At 39.2% G+C, this 20513-nt stretch overlaps 1 protein-coding gene across 1 annotated transcript in view; it reads left to right on the top strand.

Moving 5' to 3' along the window:
* Nucleotides 1-16141, top strand: part of yjefn3 (YjeF N-terminal domain containing 3) — a 48607-nt gene extending 32466 nt beyond the window's left edge. The window contains exons 2-6 of the mRNA XM_005920714.3: nucleotides 3083-3191; nucleotides 9784-9894; nucleotides 13666-13779; nucleotides 15005-15155; nucleotides 15384-16141. Coding sequence (XP_005920776.1) covers nucleotides 3083-3191; nucleotides 9784-9894; nucleotides 13666-13779; nucleotides 15005-15155; nucleotides 15384-15580 — 682 coding nt within the window. The 3' untranslated portion in view covers nucleotides 15581-16141. The remainder of the gene's footprint in view (nucleotides 1-3082; nucleotides 3192-9783; nucleotides 9895-13665; nucleotides 13780-15004; nucleotides 15156-15383) is intronic.
* Nucleotides 16142-20513: the final 4372 nt, after the last annotated feature.

The following is a 20513-nucleotide window of genomic DNA, read 5'->3' as shown; positions in this document are numbered from 1 at the left end:
AGTTCTTTTTTTTCTCTTTTTGCCGGGGAGCCCTGAAGGCAGCAGTAGGGGAAACACTGCTTGTTGTATCATGATATATCGCTCTGCCTGGCAAGTAAAATCTCAACCACAGTCTTTCACTATGCTCCTTATCACGCCAGAAGATCACTCTTGAAAGATGGAAATTAGGCAAAGTGAGTGGGCGGGGGTTGTAAAATGTGGTTATTTCAGTCTTCCAGTGTGGGGAAAATAGAAGCTCTTCTGATATTCAGAGGAATCGTCATCTCTCATGTGATTCAAGGATGCTTCACAGCTAGAAAATCCACACTAGAACATATTATTTATGAGTTTTTCATTCGCCTGTATCAAATTTATCATCCTCAGGTGCCTCTTTTGGCACTTTCATCGTTTTTGTAGCAAAACTGTTGAATTCGATTGTCAATATTTAACATCTGTTCATTCCAGATATTCCAATATTTTCTGTATATAATTCACTGCCTATACATTTAAACTCCTAAAGTATTGAAATATTTCTTTCAGCAAACATCAAACATTGCTTCTGTTTTGTGTAATTTTCTCTTGCTACAAATCTATCCAAACATTATTATTTATTCAAACGTTTGTGTTAAATTTTTTAATGGTTTTATGACCTCCAACTTGTCCATTATTATTCAAATTCTTTTTTATCTTTCCTACATATCCTCCTGCCATTTCCTGCTGCTGCAACTGGCCCAATTTCCCCACAGCAGCCATTTAAAGTTTCATTTTGTATTATCTCGTGTGTAAGGTAAACAGACTCATTAAGCATGTTGTGATCATAGTTAAGCTTTGCTGCAATGAGGGTGGCACACTGCCGGCGCTCAATTCATGCACCATGGGGAAATCAACTCTCCCTCCAGGGAGAGACTCCTAGCTGTTGCATGACTGTAGCTACAGGTGCAAGAGAAACTATTACTCATGAGGCCTTGTTTTCTGCAACACAGACACACACACACACACACACACACACACACACACACATGCATGGACACAGCTGTTGCTTTTTTGTTGTTGTTTTTTTAACGTTTTAACGCAACTTGTATATATTTGCACTTTTCTTCAGAAGCATTTTTCTATTAAAACTTGTTGCACATTCAAATTTTCCTCACTAGCTTCAGCTAAACAAATACTAATAAGCATGATTATAAGTGGTAATTGAGAGAGCATGCAGTATGTGGCATGAAGCAGCCATCTGTTTTTAGTCCTGAACACAGTGTGCTGTTCCTCTTGTGGTAGAGCCTCCTGGCTAAAACTACCAGTCGTTGATTTGCACACCCACAACATTTTGTTCTGTCTGTGATGTTAAGGATCAATACTAATTGCCCATTCAGCAGCGGTACTGTTATCGCTAACGCAACAATCCTGGGCTGAGATTTCGCCTCCCCGCACACACACTCGCACACCCATCAACAGCTATTTTTTACACAGATTGGATAATTCCCATTTCTGTTTTAAAGGCAACCTCACAGAATAGCCCATCCTCACGCAGAATCAATTCTGCTCAACAAAAACTGTAAGAAGCTCTGAATATTTTGGGCACAGCAAAACACAGAGTAAACCCTGTGAACTGAGGTGAACTTTCCAAAGATCAACTTGTCTCAGTGACTCAGGAAACATCCCTGAGGTGAGCCATGGGTGACAGCTGCTGCCGCTCCACTGGCACAGGTAAATGCCAGGAGCCCCACTTGGATACACTGACACACACACACACACACACACAAACTGCTGTGTCTTATAAAAATCTAAATGGAACAAAAGCAGGTTTAGCATTAGTTACACTACAAGCCGCAGAGAACAGAGACAGATGACCCAGAATGAGTTTATGTGTGTCCACTGTTTTCTTCATAGACATCAATAAAACGCACACATTGCTGCAAGATCAGAGAAGAACCCAGGGATTCAGAAACAGGCCTTCACTGTAATGGTTCAGAACAATAATAATCTTTATCTTGCTTGTGCTTGAGTTTGTTCCTGGAAAATGAATAGAACTACAGCTGAATAGCACTAAAATAATTCCATTACAGTTACACTAATGATTGAGTGTTTAGATACAAAAATACAGATTTTTTTTCTTAATGTATATTGTCCTTCCTTTTCATTGGGACAACTTAGTAATCTGTATGATTATTAAGATTCCTGGATTTATATAGTTAAACTTGGAGTATAGTAGATATCAGTGTTAGCTGTGGTCTATTTTCTTCCATGTTCCCGATGTGGGGTGTTTTTGTGTCGACACATGATGTAATGAAAAGTAGCACAAATGATGTAACGAGAAGAAATGCCCATACACATGCATCAGTCAGTCACATTACAATCACATTACTAAAATGGTTTAAGTCGTTCTAGTTCCTCCAAAAACTGGAGCCTCTACTGTACTCTACTGTAGAGCATTCCTACATTCAGGAATCTGGAACAATTAATACATCCATCTGTTAAAGATAAAGTAAATGTTTCACAAATTTCGGTTTTATTTTTGAATTGCAGTACTGCAGAGGACCACCAGGTGTCTGTAGAGTAATAGAGATGTATCCTATTTTAAAGACTCAGATCTCAAATGTAGATTACAGACTTAATGGTTTTACTTGGTCTTCATTCTCTCAGTAACAGGTCATGCCATTTGCCCACAGCCACATGTAAATACACCAATTTTGCTGTGTCTTCTTTTAGTCTATTTTAACACACAAGCACACACACACACCACACACACACACCACATGCACACAGGCTCTTTTGAATTATTCTGTTCAACATGGGGTTTATTTGCCCCAATAAACAAAAACAGAACAAAACTTACTATCTAAAGTGGAAACAGAAAAAACAACCTCACTGGGATTCAAGACAGGAAAAAATATACACATTTCAATGTATTTGAGCTAGTTAAGCTTAATTTGCTACAAGTGATAAAATGTAAAGCATTTCTTATTGCAAGCCACTGACAAAATGCCACATGTGCTACATATCTAGCATGGTCTTCTCTCTAAACAGCCTCACCTACACGCTGCAGATGCTTTTACTGATGATAAACTTATGTTGCTTACAGCATGTCTGTATTTGTGTCTGGCAGTAAAGGGGAGGCAGCAGCTATAGAGACAGAACTACTGAGGGACTACAGGTTTGGACAACAGCAGCTGATAGAGATCTGGGGACAAGCATGCGCCCTCGCCATCACTAAGGTTAGTGTATCTCCCATCTTTTAGATAAACTGTGTTGTTCTGTTTCTCTTTTTATATACAACTAATTCTCAGTTCAGCCACTTCAGCCGACTTGTTACTTACCTGCCTAGCCCATCACTCCACCATCATTGCCTGTGCCTGGGCGAGACGGACTGGTAATTCTAAATTGACTGTAGACAAAGTGCTGTGTGAACATATGGTGACTTATAATCTTAAGTGCATTCACTGACTAGAAAACTGCTACGTAAATTACATTAGTGTATGCATGCATTACTCACACATGAGTGCACTGCATCTGTGAATTTCAGGTGATAGTGTCTCAAATTGAACATGGCTGACACTTCAATACTCATGAACATATAATGTGGTGGTCACTTCCTTTCTGCAGGACAACCATGACATTAACTATTCAGGATGAAAAATCCACAGTGGGACCCACTCAGTTTTTTTGCCTGTTATTATGAGTTTCTCTAACAGCAAGATATTCTTTGTACTTCCAGTGGCTGTGCTTGCAAATGCACTCATGCACTCTCAAAGTCTGCACACACTCAAAAGAAAGCATAGATTTGAAAGGTTTGAAACACTGCATTTTTCTTCCTTTTTCCCCCCTCATTGCTTGTTGCCTTCACTTTACTAGAAGTATAAGTCAAAACAACAGCATGAGCCATCTATCGCTATCCAGCCGTCTCAATCAGACTAAGCATCCAAATTTCCGTGGGTGTGGATCCATCCAGTCTATCTTAATTTATTGTTGTGAATGAAAGCGGTGACAAGAAACATATTTCCAGTCAGTTGTTTTTGCAGTTCTCTTTTTAATGTGAAATTAACATTTAATCTGCTGTTGTGCTTTCAAAAAGCTTATTTCTTTGGACCATTACACCAGAGGGATCAAACACAGGGCAGTGGTTATTAACTGTGGAAATTTTGTGTGTGTTGTATTTAAAATTTCCTGCGTTTTAGCAGCACCTACAATCTGTTCCATATAACTAGCATTTCAATCTTATTGTTCAATTTTTATTTAATATGGGTGTTTTCTTTGCACTTTAGTGAAAATGGCAAAACTGCAAACATTTAATGACCATTTAAAAGTGTCAAAGCTGTTTTTTTCTTTCTCCTCACGAGTTTTGCAGGGATTAGCTCAAATCCAATTAAAACTTTCTTTGAGAAAGTTTTTCTTCAAATTCACACTTTTTTTCCCCCCGTAAAACTGTTCAAACCAAAGTATGTCATGCAAATTTTTCCAATTACAGAACTTTTTGAGTGTCATATTGCGGCTGTGTGCAGGCAGGATGAGGACCCAATCGCAAACTCACAGAGGCACGAATGAACTCAAAATTCACAGCTTTATTGTGAGAGCAAAACCATACAAACTAAACTGGGCAACTATTACAGTACAGAGAGAAACACATGGCCATGAATGAGGGAGAACGCGACACAGAAGTGAGAGAGACGCGTACATAAATACACAGAGGGTTAACGAGGGAAGTAGGAGCACACGGGGAACACAGGTGACACTGATAATCATAACGAGAAACGGCAGGCATCAACGCAACACTGACGGGAGACTGTCAAAGTAAAACAGGAAGTACACAGAGGTGCAGACAGGAGGAGAGAGCGAACACGGGGAGAGCACAGACATAACGGGATGGGGAAAACATGGAATAAAACACAAGGAGGGGAGACGAGGGCTCACAGATACACAGAGGGGCACACAGGGGGTAAAGTCACAAGGGGAAATCAAATAAGGAACATCTTAACAGAACCACCTAGGAACCAAGGCATAAATAAAGAACAAAATACAAAACACACAAAAACTAGGAATGCTGGGCCAACATGGCCCAGGATCATGACATTGAGAAAAATAATCCAATCCAAAACTGCAGTTTAAAGCTCACATCCAATGACATCAGACAACTGCGGCCTCAGCAACCCAGTTTAATAACCTCTGCTGTGTCTCTCCAGCAAACCATTTCTAAAGGTCACAGATTTCAGCCCATCCTCCTCACGTTCTGTCCCTCTGAGCCTCAGTAATCACAGCAAAACTCGTGATTGTACGAGGGGGCAGAAAGTCACAGTTGTGCGTCTTACAATTTCATATTTTGCATGAACATTCATAGAAAATGTTTGATTACTGTGTGGAGGAAATGTTCCAAGTTTCTGTGACATTTGCTTCCAAAAATGTGAGCAGCTCACCTCGGGTGGCACAACACCTGAGCTCACCCAGTGGCACTGCTCCGTTTACCAAACCACGCCGGTCCAGAACCGCAACTTTTCAGCTCTGGTGCGACTGCAGTTTCTTCGTGCTGTGATCTGGACTCTGTCAAGCGAAGAGTGTGTATGTGTGTGTCGGTTGAGAGCTGTTAGGAACACATGTGGTTCCCTTTGACCAGACCGCTGACTTGGTTTAATGCCACGCTGGTTTCCTCAGTGGGCTCTTCAGCAGGCTGATGAATAAGAGTCTGAGCTACAAGACATATGAAACCCTGCTTTGCTGTCAGGAGGAAGGATGACAAGAAAAAGAAACAAGAATAGAGAGACAAAAGGAAATAAAAAAAAAAACAAGCAAAAGCACAAAAGAGTAGTTTACAGGAAGTTACACATCCATAAAGTGGGGCATTATGCTTACAAGAGGCAACATTACCTCAGTGAGACACCTTTGATATCCCCCTTCAAAACAAGAAAAGAACAGAAGCGGGAACAAGAAAAGTGAATGCTGAGTGGCAGAGTGGCAACATCAGTCAGAGGTGGAGGTTCAGTATTCTCCCCTCATAGTGTGTGATTAAACCCACCACATCCACTTCCCGACTATTACCATTAGCTGTCACTGGCCCTGTGCCTGGCCCTCCACCACCAGCCCCCCAACAGCAAAGCCATACTAGACAAACATGGTCTGGATGGGGTGTCTCACTGCTGCCCACAGCCGCCAGCAGCACGCTACCGCGTACATGACATCACTGCTATTTAAAGAAAATTACAGTCGAAGGAGATGCAGACAGTCTGATTTTAGTGATTACCTTGCTGGCCTACTGCTGCTGGCTTCCAAGTATACCACACAAACAGGCATATGCTTCCTCACACACACACCTACACCTTGCCAGATAGATTATAGGTTTTCTGTAAGTAATCCCCTTACTGTTCCAACAGCAGCAACCACCAGGTCCAGACTGTGTGTGTCTGCGTGTGTGTGTGCCTCTTTCTGTATCAGTCTGAGACTTTTCAACACCTGAGTGGAGACAGGAGACATTTTTGTTGCCACACAGCAATAAATTAGTCTAGGCTATAGTTTGGAGTAGCCCCTGGACTTTGGTTTGGTCTTCTAGTACAAATATTAAAGGTAACATTTTCTGGATATGTGAGTATATTTGTGTTTTTAGGAGCCTGACAATGTTTTCTCAGGCTCAGTGTGTGTTTCAGGTTGATTGGAGGTGAAGGCTCATGTGCCTTTTACATTTAATCCAAAGCAGTATACCCTTAGAGACGTTATTACAATCAAGACGGGTATATTTTCTATATTTGGTGTGTGTTTGTGTGAGCATGGGAGGGGGGGACGGGGGGTCGTAAAATCGCTTAGCTACTCTTGTGACCTTTCGTTCCAAGTTTGCCCCTTTGTTTAGTATCAAAAGTTTACCGAAACCTTAAAATGTACATTTGTTACAGATGTTTATTTAGACTTGTACCAAAGTATTTAGACGCTTTAAACAAAGAAGCACAGCTATCATCATAGCTGCCTATAAATTCATTCAAAATCCATCAGAAACACTCAAATATTGGGTCAGACTGGGAAGCTTGATTTAATATGATAATTAAAGTAGTTGTGAAATTTCATATTTATGGGAAAATTGCTCTAACAGAACCTCATTTTTCGTTCTAAACTAATAAAAAAACACAATCAGCAGTACTGACCTCACGATACAGCATGCTTTGTGTCCCTTCTCTTCCTAATTTCTTTCATTTATTACTTTTTAGTATCACATATTGTGGAATATTAAGCATTCTCGGTAAGATTACACACATTTTTCATAATGCAAAATTCCCTGCCTGAATTGATCTGGCCTGATCCCTTTATAGCTGCTCACCGTCAAGAGAGTATCTCTAATGGTTTCACCAGAAGCAAGATTGAGCCTCCCGATGGTCCTCAACATTTATAGAAAAATGTCATTAAACCTTCTCATGTGAATTTGTTAAAACAAGCAGAAAAAGAGAGCTGTGTAGCGTGAGGAAGACACAGGATGGCCAAGTTATTATGGGCTGGCTGGTTTTGTTCCACGCAGGAAATCCATTTAAAAATCTGTGATTTATGATTATTGTGTTTTTGGCCATTTGGAGGAGGCATTCATATGCTGTTGTAGTTCTCACCACCACTTTAAGTATAAGCTCGGTTTCCCTTGTTACAAACAATTTACCTTCATAAACGCTACACAGTTTATATGTTGGGAGCTAACTTTGTCTGCTTGACACTTGACACGAAGCAAGTAGCAAACAGTAGGTTTCCTGAATATAGCTGCCTGCTGCAGCTTGGGAAAGGGCCGAGTTGTGGGCTCAAAAACTACAACAGAGATCCAGGAAAACTAAAACACTCTTGGTATATCTGAGAGAAACTGCAGAGTTGTATTTTAACTCTATGTAGTACAACTTGCATACAAATACCAGTTGGTTCATCTCATTAAATAAGGAGACACAAGACACTGGCTGACTTTGCTCTCCTCTACCTTTTAATCCTATCAATCATTACCTTCTTTCTTCTTGTTAATATGAACTGTGTGGCCCTCAGCAACTGTAACAGCCTGTCCTCCATCTCATTGATCCTGTGTTATGATTTCTCAGTCGAGCTGTTACGATAGAGATAATGGCTGCTGTCTCTCTTCTCCTGGATTCATCGCTCTACCTAATGCACTCTGAGTCTTGTTGTATCCAATTATCCAATGTGGAGAACTGCCTGTCTCTCCATTTGAACTTTCTCCTGTCTGGAATACATTAGTGAGAGTGGAACTAAATGGGTTTTATGCACAGTGGAAGAATTTTGGCCTACTTGAAGTTCATCTCCAATGTTTGGAGGCCCATCACGGCAAAAAGGTTGATCTTTCATGATAACAATAAATAATTGTAGGGTGCAATAAAATATTCACAGGGAGCCAAAAACTTATGGTATAATTGTTTCTCAAATACAAGGTAGAGAGAAAACTCTAAAAGAGTAAGCCTATGAGTACATTATGGTGTATAAAGGTGTAATTATGGTACAGTAATGGTAAAATTATTAGATGACACAGCATTTTACAGATATATATTTAAAGAACTGCCTTTTAATAATAATAGGTTGAGTTATCACTGTATCACTACACCCAGTAATAATTGGTTTATTTTCCAACTATTTATTTAGAGTGACTTATGTATGTATGTATGTATATATATGTATATATTGTACTATTCTTAGTTAGTGTATTGTCTGTCTTGTCTTAATGTTGGTTTAAAATGGAGCACTGTAACAAAAAATAATTTCCACCAGGGATCAATAAAGTATTCTGATTCTGATTCTGATTCTGATTAGCTATACTTATTCTAATATAACTCTTATTTTACAGCATCTATCCGTTCTATTAATACATCACTTTATATGTGCCCTGTAATTATGAAACACTTGAACTGTAATTTGTAGGTTATGATCTGAACATTACTATGAACTATAGTCATAAACTATTTATCGCAGTGATAAAACTTGGCTAACAAATTGTGTTCTGACACACATTTATTGGGCTCTAATTGGACAGGACATGAACTCAAATGTTCCTCATATTCAGCTTGTTCTGGGTCATGAAATCATGCTGTAACCTTTATAATAATGAATAATAATTCCTGTGTAATGCCACAATGCAGAAACTCTTCAATACCCCCACCTAACATTGTTAGCAGTAGCTAACAGTCTGTATATTGTGGCATTGATTTTGACGCTGTGAATAATCTGTGGGAAAAGAAACCACAGACAGGGAGTGCATACACACAGACACAAACACTCACTCACACAGTCACACAGCACTTCTGTTTATGTGGAGATGGAAGATTAACCAATCATGATGACAGTTCTGCAGGCGAATACCTGTCTCGTTTAAGAAGGTGCAGGGTGATTTACAAGGGAATGTCCGGCCAGTAAAAGAGACAGATGCCAGCAGCTCGCTGTAACCAGGATGCAGACAGAAAGTGTGTTATATATAAATATATATATGGAAGCATCCCGTGGTGAGGACACTGGGATTTTTTCCACTGTAGTTATTTTAATGAGATTGGACCTTTTCTCATAGACACAAGAGACAGGGGAGCCGGTGCCATTTCCACCCTCGTCTGGCATCCCAGGCACTCAGAGTATGATGGAGAGGCTGAGGTGAGGATCGGATAACCTGGACTGAATAAGAAGCCTAAGTTGGAGGGATGATAAAGAATATTGCCAAGAATTTATCTTCCTCTCCCTGTCGCTATTGTTCTCTATCAATAACCTCTTCTATCCACCTCGTCTTATTGCGGTGCTTTCCCTCAATCATCAGCTCATAATCTATTTCTAATGCTTTCTCTCTCTCTCTTTGTTTTATTGTCTCTCCACCAGGCCTACCCTCTTGGCTCTTTAACAAAGAAGCAGCCAACAGTGCTGGTGATCTGTGGTCCAGATCAAAATGGTTCTATTGGGCTGGTGTGTGCCCGACACCTGCGCATGTTTGTAAGTAACCTAGGAGGTACACTAAGGCAGGAGTTATATTCAGCAACATGACATGTTTGGGACATTAGGGAACTTACTGAGCCATTCAGACAATACAAAAAGCTAATCTTGCAAATGATTACATCATGACTAACAGGGGATCCCATATACAGGCCCACAGCACTTTACAGAATTTCATTTCAGCTCCTGTAAATGGCTGCAAGCAGTTATCCCATTACCCTCCCTGCAAGAGCTCTCAGACAGTCATGATATCATTGTATTGTTACTCTCGTTAAAGCCGTCTTGCGCCTTGCTTCCGCAGCCACGATGTGATGTCATGACCATGATGTCTGCAGCTTAGGCCACATACTGACTGACATTACAAATTATTCTTCAAGGAGCTATCCATCTTCACTGACCCCGCTGCAGATCACAGCTTTGAACATCCTTTATTCTGAGTACATGGTGCTGTGGTCAGTCCCGGTCTATGATTTTATTACAAGGGAAATTTTGGATATGTGTTTTTGGGATCTTTGGCTTGAATGGAATGCATCTATACACTTTACCATATGTGTCTGACTTACTAGAGTTACAGCACATCGATAGTTCTGATTAAAACCATGTTTTCTTTATTTAAGGAGCCCAATCTCTATCTTCCTTCACCTCCCACTCTGTCTTTTTTTCTCAAGGCCAAGAACAAGGCCAGAGGTTAGCTTTGAGAAGATATAGTTTGCCCTGTAATTCCAGAAATGAATAAGAAATGTTTCTGTAACTTAACTTAAGGATTTGGGTATTGATTCCCTGCTTTAAGTATATTGGGTGTGGGGTATTATTATGTCTGCTTGTGTATCCTTTTTTCCCCTAATGTTTTTACCTTCTGTGTCCATAATTTCTGGTATATTTTTTCCCCTTTTCCCCAAAGTGAAACATTTACTTCGTATTGAAAAGTGCTGCATAAATAAAATTTTATTATTATTATTTTTAAAGAGTCTGCACACTGCACCAGCCTGATCTGGGACCACACTTGTCTGAGCTTGCTCTAACTTGAGAAACTCGAATACTTTCTTTGGACTGTGAAGCGCTCTCTCGGTTTAAGACTGTATGTTTTTCATGGTGTGATGTGATCCCTGTCAGCAGGATGACATGCAAGTATACACACGAGACACACATTTTAATACATACACACACAGACACTCATGCACAGCCACAAACTCTGATGCAGAGCTGTGAATGTGATTAGACAGAGCAGAGAAATGAATGATCATTTGCAGGAGAACAGTCCAGCTTGCTTCCCACGTCACTCCAAGACAGCCATGTTAACAAAAACAGGTTGTGTCTGAATCTGTTATGGATTCTTTAATATTTTCCGCAATGCCACATACCTGAGAGCACAAATATTCCTTGACCAAAGCCAGTATTTGATGAGGATAAACAACAACTACAGTGGTCATTAGTTCTGGTGCACTGCTCATATTAAAACAGGTGGACATCAAGTTAGGTTTGTCTCAGTTCATATGCTCTGAGGCATTCACTGCATGGAAACTTGTGCCATTAGTTACAGTAAACTAAAATACAAACTACTATTTTGCTTAGCAGTTCTGTTGCCTTTATTAACTCTGGGCAATTACAGTTCAGGTAAATTTAACATTCAAAGTAACATTTGAGACATTTCTTTGAAGTTTTTGCAGGTCTACTTTTTTTAAATTTTCTACTTTTTTTTTAAAATTTTTATTAAAGGGGACATGTTATGCTTCTAACATATATACCTATTACAGTCTTTACTGTTCATCAAAATGAGGTCAGTGCGTGTTAAAGCAATCTATCCAAGCTGAAGACCGCTGTGAATGCTTGTTTTGTTTACCAAAGATTTCCTCTTCTCTTGTGTGGGCTGATGTTAGCTCACCACAGATTTCTTATATGTTTAGCTCTGTCTGGCCTAAAGTGGAGGCTTACAAGAACTGGGTTGTTTTTTCACAAGCCAGGCGAACCAGGTGGCAGCCAATCATTAGATAGGTGGGGTGTTTTTAGGGTTTGGGGTAATGAAAGAAAGAAGAATTAACAATAAGCTGACCAGCTGCATAAATGACCGTTACAATCTGTACAACAGGTCCCTGGAACTGTAAGGAAATGAGGATAGCAAGTATCCTTTTAAAGATTTGAGTGTCCTGTGTTCTGCAGACCTCTTTCCTTTGTTGCTAATGGGCTGCATGTAAAAACAGAGTACTACAAGACACCGTGATCCCTCAGGGAGAGCAAGTGTAACCCTGTTAGAACTGAGCATTAACTGGAGAAAGACCCTTTTTATGCTGTGTGCTTGTTTCTGTCTCACGGCTCATTTCTCTTCAAGCTCAATGACACTGACAGTCATTTCGCACTCTCCCTTACTTTCACACATTTTGATGGCCTAACTGCTGATGAGGTCAAGGCCACCCCAGTGGCGCTGGCTAACCCCAGGAGAGACGCAGGCACTGGATTGTATTCTTCTCTGCTCTCTGGTCTGTGGTGATGATAGCAGTGATTGATGATAATGGTGATTTATAATGGTGATTTAACTTGACAGATCACCTCCTTTGTAGGATAGCCTCAGCTAAAACAGATTTAAAAACATACTTTTACTTATTAATTTACTCATTCTTACTCTAAAAATGTATCAACATTTAATAGTTCAGTTGGTATATAAAAGGCACAGGAGGAGACAGTGTTTTTGAGAAAGGGGATGATTCCACACACGAGGAAACTACTATTTTAATAATTTGAATAAATTCACCAATATCTTAACTTAAAAAAACAAAAAACAAAAAACAAAAAACTCAGCAGCCACTTTATTAGGTACACCTTGCTAGTGTTGGTTTGGATCCCTTTTGATTTTTGAACTACCTTTTTTTTTGTGTGTGGCACAACAACAAGGTGGTGGTAAACATTCCTCAGAGTCCATATTGGCAGGACAATATCACACAGTTGATGTAGATTTGTTGTCCACAGATCCATGATGCAAATCTCCTGCAAATGATCCCTAGTAGATCAGCAGCCCATCTGACACCACCAACCACGCCACAGTCAAAGTCACTTAAATCACCATTTTCCATATTCTGATGATTGGTTTGAACTTTAGTGGGTCGGCTTGCCTACATGCATAAATGCATTGACTCAGTGCCACGTGATTGGCTGAGTGGATATTTGTGTTAACAGATAATTGCACCTATTAAAGCGGCCACTGACTATAGATAAAAAGTCAATTTAAAATATTACTTAAATTAAAATTATCCCTGGGAGTAATATGCTTTCTTTTGAAAGCGATTAGATTAGATTGTCAGTAGTGACTGAACAATACATACCACACATGTATGCATGTGTCTTATTACTCTAATGATGCTTAACATAAAAATTAACTTGATGAACTTACAAACACACTCAGTCAGACACTGACACTACAGACTACACTTCTGTTCCCGGGTTTTAAGATTTGTGTTTGTGACTGTGAAAAGGTCATGGATCACAGATGCTTCCTGCAGAGCATCACAGACCTTTCAGAATGCAGGGGTCTGGATTTCTACTCTACATGTCTTCCACTTCCTGAGGGTAGTATTCATTCAGAAAGCAGACTGCAGAAACCACTACTTCTGATCACCAGTCAACAATATTTTCAGTTGTACCGCACGCTAAATATACTGAAACACTATCCAAACTGAATCATGTCAGTGCTGGCTGAAACCAACATAATTAACTTTCTTCATTTCTGTGTTTTTCTCCCCTTCTTTTTGCCCTTTGTCTCTGCTGCCTCATCTGGTTCAGGAGTATGAGCCCACCATCTATCACCCTAAACGCTCCTCTCACAGTCTACATCAGGATTTCACAGTTCAATGTGAGAAGATGGACATCCCTTTCCTCTCCTATCTCCCTACAGAGGTCAGCAATCCCTTTACAGGACATCACATTTTACAGAAACTTTAGCCATGCTGCTGAAAAGATTGAGTGTAAAGTTGAATTTAAAAAGAGTTTTTCAATAATTCTCTCTTTTTTAATTTCTGAACTTTTTTTGAGACCTTTAGCTCCCTTGGGTCTTTACTGGTTGCAGGAGATAGTCAGTTAATTACTGAGCTATAGAGGTTTCTCCGTTGTTTGTTTTTTGTAACCTTTGGACTGAGTCCGAACACTTTCCCCTCGTTTCAAGCCTTTATGCTATGTTAACCTAATTGGCTGCATTCTCTAGACTTTTATTTAATCAGCAAGAAGGAGATGATGCAACACAGTGATGCAGTGATTAGTGATGTTGCCTTACTGCTATATGACTGAGGCCTTTCTGTATGGAGTTTGCAAGTTCTCTTTGCACCTTTGTGGGTTACCTTTTGGTGCTCTGGTTTTGTTCTCCAAAGACATAGCGGTTGGGTTAATTACAGATCATACAAAACTGCCTGGGAAAGGCTCCAGCCTCCCCTGTTGTTCACTTTTATTAAATAAAAAGTGCAGTTTAGACGGTGGTAATTTACTTCTATATCTTTCTCATGTTTAATGAATGGTTGCATTTTATTAAACAATCTTTTCAGATGGGTTTATGATAAAATCAAATCAAACTTTTTAGCCACTACTGTGATTTTGTGCTTCATAATATTTCATAAACTGAAAATCTAATGACAGCATTGATGTAGCAGACATGCAAAAGGGGTCTTTTAGTGTCCGAGCACTGATTGCAACACTACTGGATGTTCACAGTTCTGGTAGTAGAGGAAGCAGCCTTCAAAGTCTGCAAAAGGAGGAAATCACAAGTTTCCAAGTGGTTTGTTTCCCATATGGGATCTTTGTGGGTTTCGTTAACTTTGTTTTGCTTTGTTTTCTTTTGCTAATTGGTTTCAAGTTTTGCTCACATTTCACTTTTCATACACTTCTGCATAACATTTACCCTTCATTTCGGAAAATTTTGGATCCTCTGAGACAACATTGGGTTTGAGATAATCTGTCAGTCTGGGAATGACAACGGATAATAACAACTGCACAGACTGTAAACCCCACACGGGTAAATGTTTTACTTCTATACAGATTAATCTTGCCTTTAACCACTGGAAGGTGATTCCAGTGAATTGTGTACAAGAAGTAAGCTTCTCATTTTATTCATACTGAGGTATTTTCTGTTTAGGTGCAGCTTATAAACGATGCCTACAACCTAGTGATTGATGCCATGATGGGCCCAGAAGCAGACTGTGCCAACATAAAGGAGCCATACTCTGGTATTCTGGTCACCCTGAAGCAAATCAAGATTCCCATTGCTAGTGTGGATGTGCCCTCAGGTAAGTGTTAATATAAACTGTAGATATAAGTCTTGAGGCCAAAAAAATACGATGATAAATTACCCTCCAGGCAGCTCTCTCAGTTTTCCAAGTCTAGAGGCACATTTAGAGAATAACTCTTGCGCTAAAATCAGATCACTATGAGTTCATCCTACTCCATATACACTAACTGCTGAAAATGGCACAAATTTATTGAAAAGCTCCTTTCCTTAAACGCATTTTTTCCAGGTTGGGATGTAGAAGAGCGAAGTCAGGATGGGATAAACCCAGAAGTTCTCATCTCACTTACAGCACCAAAGAAGTGTGCCACGAGTTTCACGGGGAAGCATTTCTTGGCCGGACGCTTCCTACCCTATGACATCCAAAAAAAATATGAGCTTAACCTTCCAGACTTCCCTGGCACAGACTGTCTCGTAGAATTGTAACATGTGGAACCACAAGAGCCCATGTTGACCACTCCTGATTTTGAAAAGAAACAACTGATCTATTCTTTTGTTTTGTATTTTATAGACTATCGGTGTGATTTAATGTTGACATCTCAGCTGTGTAGATCAGGCTATGCATTAGCCAGATGTGCTGTTGAGCTACAGTAGGAAGATTCATATATAGAAACTGTGGTTTGAGTCATGTCTATTTAGGGTATGGCATGAGGAGTTTTGTGTCAGTCTACTTGTAAAAGGTGTAGCATTGCACTGTTTTCTGATTACTTTGCAAAACAAATGTCTTTCTCGAGGCTCAGCAGAGGAAGGTGAGATTTCTATTGTGCCAATCTAAGGAATGTTTTAATGTTCTGATACTTTTTCATTCTTATGCTTGACTTTCTACTGAGGTGTGCTGCTGAGACACACTGGTGTAGGTTGGTAATTACATTTTTCAGATGTGTTGTTGATTTGTGTGGTCAGGCTGCACTTTTGCATAACCTTCGTTTCAGTTACCTCATTCGCTTTTTGTTGTCCAATAAAAAACAAAGAACTAATTTCAAAGAAGTGTTCAATTTCTGGTGTTTTGCTTTTCTTCACTTTAAATGGCACTGACAGCTTGTCTTAAAAAAAATAAAATCATGAAACGATCAGGGCTCCAGATGGATAAAAGCTGCACCAATCAGCACTTTTTATAACGTCAATATCAAATAACTATGCAATGTGAAAAAAATCATTTGTAATGACAAAATAACTGAAAAATTACAAACAACTCGCCGTTTACGCCAGCTTGATGTGATCTTTTGGTTTATTCTGATTCATTGTTTTGGTTTTCAGGTCTACTGATCTGTTCTCATTAACTATGTTTCCAGCTTCAGTGGGCAGCTGTTTTCAGTAAATAAGATCTAATAGAAACCCAGTGAATGCCAGCTTCCCAACCCCAACAGCAAACGGACCTAGGTTGCAACCAGCTGGTGAATACATTAAGTTTTTTTAGTAGTATTTCTCAGGACTTTTTATGAAATTAAGAATTGAAGCCAAAATTATGAGAGAATATTGGACAAACTTGACTCATTTGACAGGAGCAAAAATACCTCAAATGTCATTCTTTTAGTCTGAAATTGGATGAGTTTTCCAGAAGTGATCCAAAGCACACAAAACCAAAAGTATTTTACATTTTTATACTGATATACATATATCTATTCAGATGGATTTCATGTGCCATGTCTCAGTGTAGTTTTTTATGGCACAGTGATGTCAAAGTTCAAGGGGGACCTTGACACTGTCACGAGAACTGTCCGTGTTTTCACCACACGGTCATGGTCACCTGCTGATCTTTGAACGGTCCTTGGAGAATCTCAAAACAGTGAATTAGAACCACAGCATAGCTTTGGTAATGCAAGCTGCACATACGGAACAGAGGTTAAACAGAGGTCAGAGAATGAATGAGTACAGTGCATTGGCACCTGCAATGCAACAAATAATGTAAAAATAAAAAAATCGGAATCATTTATTGTGAGCTATAAATATTATAAAGGCATCTGAGCTGCCATTAGCTTAGATGTAAAGTTATTAATCTATTAATTGATGTTTGACAGGCAATTTACACCTTTTAAATCAGTAGTTTAACATTCAGTTTGGACATTTATTTCCATACTTGAAATATATTAATTAATTTCATTGATTAATGTCTTTAATAGGGTCCAAACTGACTGAAAAGGCATGAAATATAAACAGTATGTAAGGGTAAACGCATTACCTTACCAGAAACTGGAGTCTAAAATAATTTTAATGATGTTTTTAACTACATGCCAACATCAATATTAATGTTTTATAAGCTGAATAAGTCCAAGTCCAGCTTGTGCCAGAAAACTAAATGATGATGGCTTTAAAGAAACATAGACAACATACATTTCCCTCTTGGTATTCTAGCTAATATACTGTACACCCATACTAAAGTAATTTTGCTTCATTTATTACCTTTGATCTTCAAGAAATGCCCTTCAGTGTCAGGACAGCTGCCAAAATAGACGTGAACGCTGCCTGTTCTGTTAAAAGCATCCAGGCCACCAAGCTATGTAATGTGCACTTCTCATGCGATTATTGCCGGGCATCTTAGGTGTGCACACACTGTTACATCTGTTTATGGATTCCAAACTGGATTTGATTTGGTAATGAAACCCACAAAGAGGTGTCATCAGGCTATAATTCGCTGTAGAGGAAGATCCCTCATTACTAAGCTCAAGGTTGTGGCCTTCAGTGATGCTACAACTGCTGTGCTGTTTATAAATGAAGTAATGTGTATATGTATGAAGTGCATATGTTGCACCCTCAGAGAGACATGACTCCATTCTCCTTTTTTTGCAACTTTATTCTCCTCAGTTCAGGTTTGGAGTTTACAGGCAGCATAGCATATAATCAGCAAAACATCGCTCCCACATCTCAGACACTGTTTGTTTTTCTGCGCTTACTGATGACGTCACACGTCTAACCTCTGACCTCCTGGAGCTAGTAAACTACAAACATTAACTAGAAATGTGTCCAAAAACAAAACACAATTAAATAAGAATAGTTTTTAAAGATTTTCCCAACGATTCAGAAAAATGTAAGTTTTATAACTACTTTTAGAGCGCAACACATACTAATTCACTAATGCCCAGTGTGGGTGCACATGTGTGAGTGGGTGTAGAAAGTCAGTGAAAAGGAATGTTGATTCATTTCTTTTTTGCTCCGTGGTATTAAATCTGTCAGAGGCAAACTGAAAAACGTTGTAGAAATATGTCTCGGCTCTCAGCAGCCGTCCCTTTCATGCCTGTCCAATCGCTGTCAGGGAACAAGACTTGTTGCCACTCTGTCTTTTGTGCTTTTCATTAAAGTGGCGGTGTAATGAGCTTTAGTGTCATCAGTGGCCTGGAGAAATGAACAGCCATAACTGACACTAGCACTTGTTTGTAAGAGTCAGCGAGATAAAATCATACATGGGTAAGAAATGTAGGCCAAAAAAACAAAAACAAAAAAAAAAACAATTTAGGGAGCAGCAACAAATAAGAAACATAAATCCAGACTGTCTATGGCATAAAAAATTAAAGAAACTAAAGGATCTGCCTCTGAAAGGACTCCAGCACCTTTTCATGATGATAACTATCATCTTTAAGGAGAGAGAATCATTGACTATTTCTTAGATTAAAAACATATTTAAAAATCTTACCTTTACCTACATGGTACTGTAGAAAAGTATTGAGTCACAACTCATTTCTTTATATATCATGCTAGGGAAATGGTGAAATAGGTGTAGAGATTTACTGAATCGTGTGCAAACGAACACAGAAATACAGCATATAAGGCAAAAACAGAGTTTGTACAGTTCTAATGAGCTTGAAAGCCAATCTTTGGTATGACCACCTTTATAAAGCAACTCAGCGTAAACTCTCTTGGGAAAACCTTTCGTTTCATTAGTTAGTATTCAGGAATAATTCTCTAGGCTTCTTCAAATGCATTCAAAGCTCTTCTGTGGATTTTCTTTTCTTTTAGTTTTGTCCTCTGTCAAGAGGATCCCACAGTGCTTCAGGAATATTAAGGGCCAGGCTTTGTAAATATATTTGGACCAAAAGTTTAAAATTTGGATTCATTGCTCCATCACACCAATTGTAAGTCCAGTTCTTTTGTACCGGTTTGCCTCATTAAAAATAGCTTCTTCACAGACACCCTTCCACTGAAAGCATTTTTGGTAATGTTTCAGTGAACAGTAGCCTGATTATACATCTCTCAGGCCTTTTGTCAGGCCTACTGGATTTCTTTCCTATTTCTTAAGGACACAACTGTGTGCTAAGTGGCTTAACAAACAAAAACCATTCTTCTGGAAGTGTTCAAGTACAAAGACTGGACTCAAAATGAATAAAAAAGCAGCCAATGTCCAAAGAAAAACTTTGAAAGAACTTTAGAAAGCCTGGAGAACAATTCCTCAATCTCCTGTTGAACACTTTAAAAACGTACAAAAAAGTCTGGCTCCTTGGAAAGAAAAGAAATTAGGGATGAGTATGAGTGCTATAAACAACAGTAAACTACAAGCAAAACAACACAAAACAGCTTGAGTAAATATAGAATAAAAATGCATTTCTTAATGTTTCTTCGTGACAGAACCGAGAACTCATGGGAATCTATTTCCTAAATATTGTCTTGTTGAACTGTAATCTACATGCAATGGTGGAAAATGAGTCTTTACCCCATTAAGAAGTATTTCATACTTCAGCTGTCTGAGATGGAGCTGGTGCTGGTACTCCACTGGTTGCCAGCCCAGGGGGCAGGCCTGTCTAACAGGTCACAAGAAAAATGTGGGGGGCCACTGGATGATTAATGAGAGAGGAAAGAAGGAAAAACAAAGTTCTGATACACAAATCTGTATTTATTCTGTGGACTTGTTTGTTTGGTGGAGCTGCTAACAGCTCATCTGACATATGAAACCTTACGATCCTTTTAGCCAGTTTCATTTGCCAGGGAGCTAAGGGTGAAGGTGGGTGGCTGGTGCAGTTAGGAGGTATCATTTTAACAGGAAACTCTTAATGTGAAAAGTAACTGATAATAAGATTAGTAGTAAAAGCACATTTTTCTAGGTTTCAGAATTGAACCTAAACATAAATCTCATTACTTTTCAGCCAATTAACTGAACTTAGCTTTAGTCCTTATCAAGATGCAGACAGGGACTCTGGAGACTTTTTAACACCTTTTTAAAAGTTTTAACCCAGTGGGATGTTTAAACAGTTCAGCCTAATTAGTGTATTTAATTTCCATTGCTTTTATGAGGATCTTTACTAAATAAAACACTTCACATCCTGTAAACGAGTCCAAGTACATTGCACCTCATAAGCATGTCTCGTGTCTGCGCTCTGAGGACTTTCCTGAATGGCATGCCATATGACGCCACTTCCACTCTTTGGCAGTG

Source organism: Haplochromis burtoni, unplaced genomic scaffold (assembly GCF_018398535.1).
Source record: "Haplochromis burtoni strain Fernald_Lab_line unplaced genomic scaffold, NCSU_Asbu1 Contig_42, whole genome shotgun sequence".
In the NCBI taxonomy this organism is placed as follows: domain Eukaryota; kingdom Metazoa; phylum Chordata; class Actinopteri; order Cichliformes; family Cichlidae; genus Haplochromis; species Haplochromis burtoni.
This window is presented reverse-complemented; position numbering and strand designations above follow the sequence as displayed.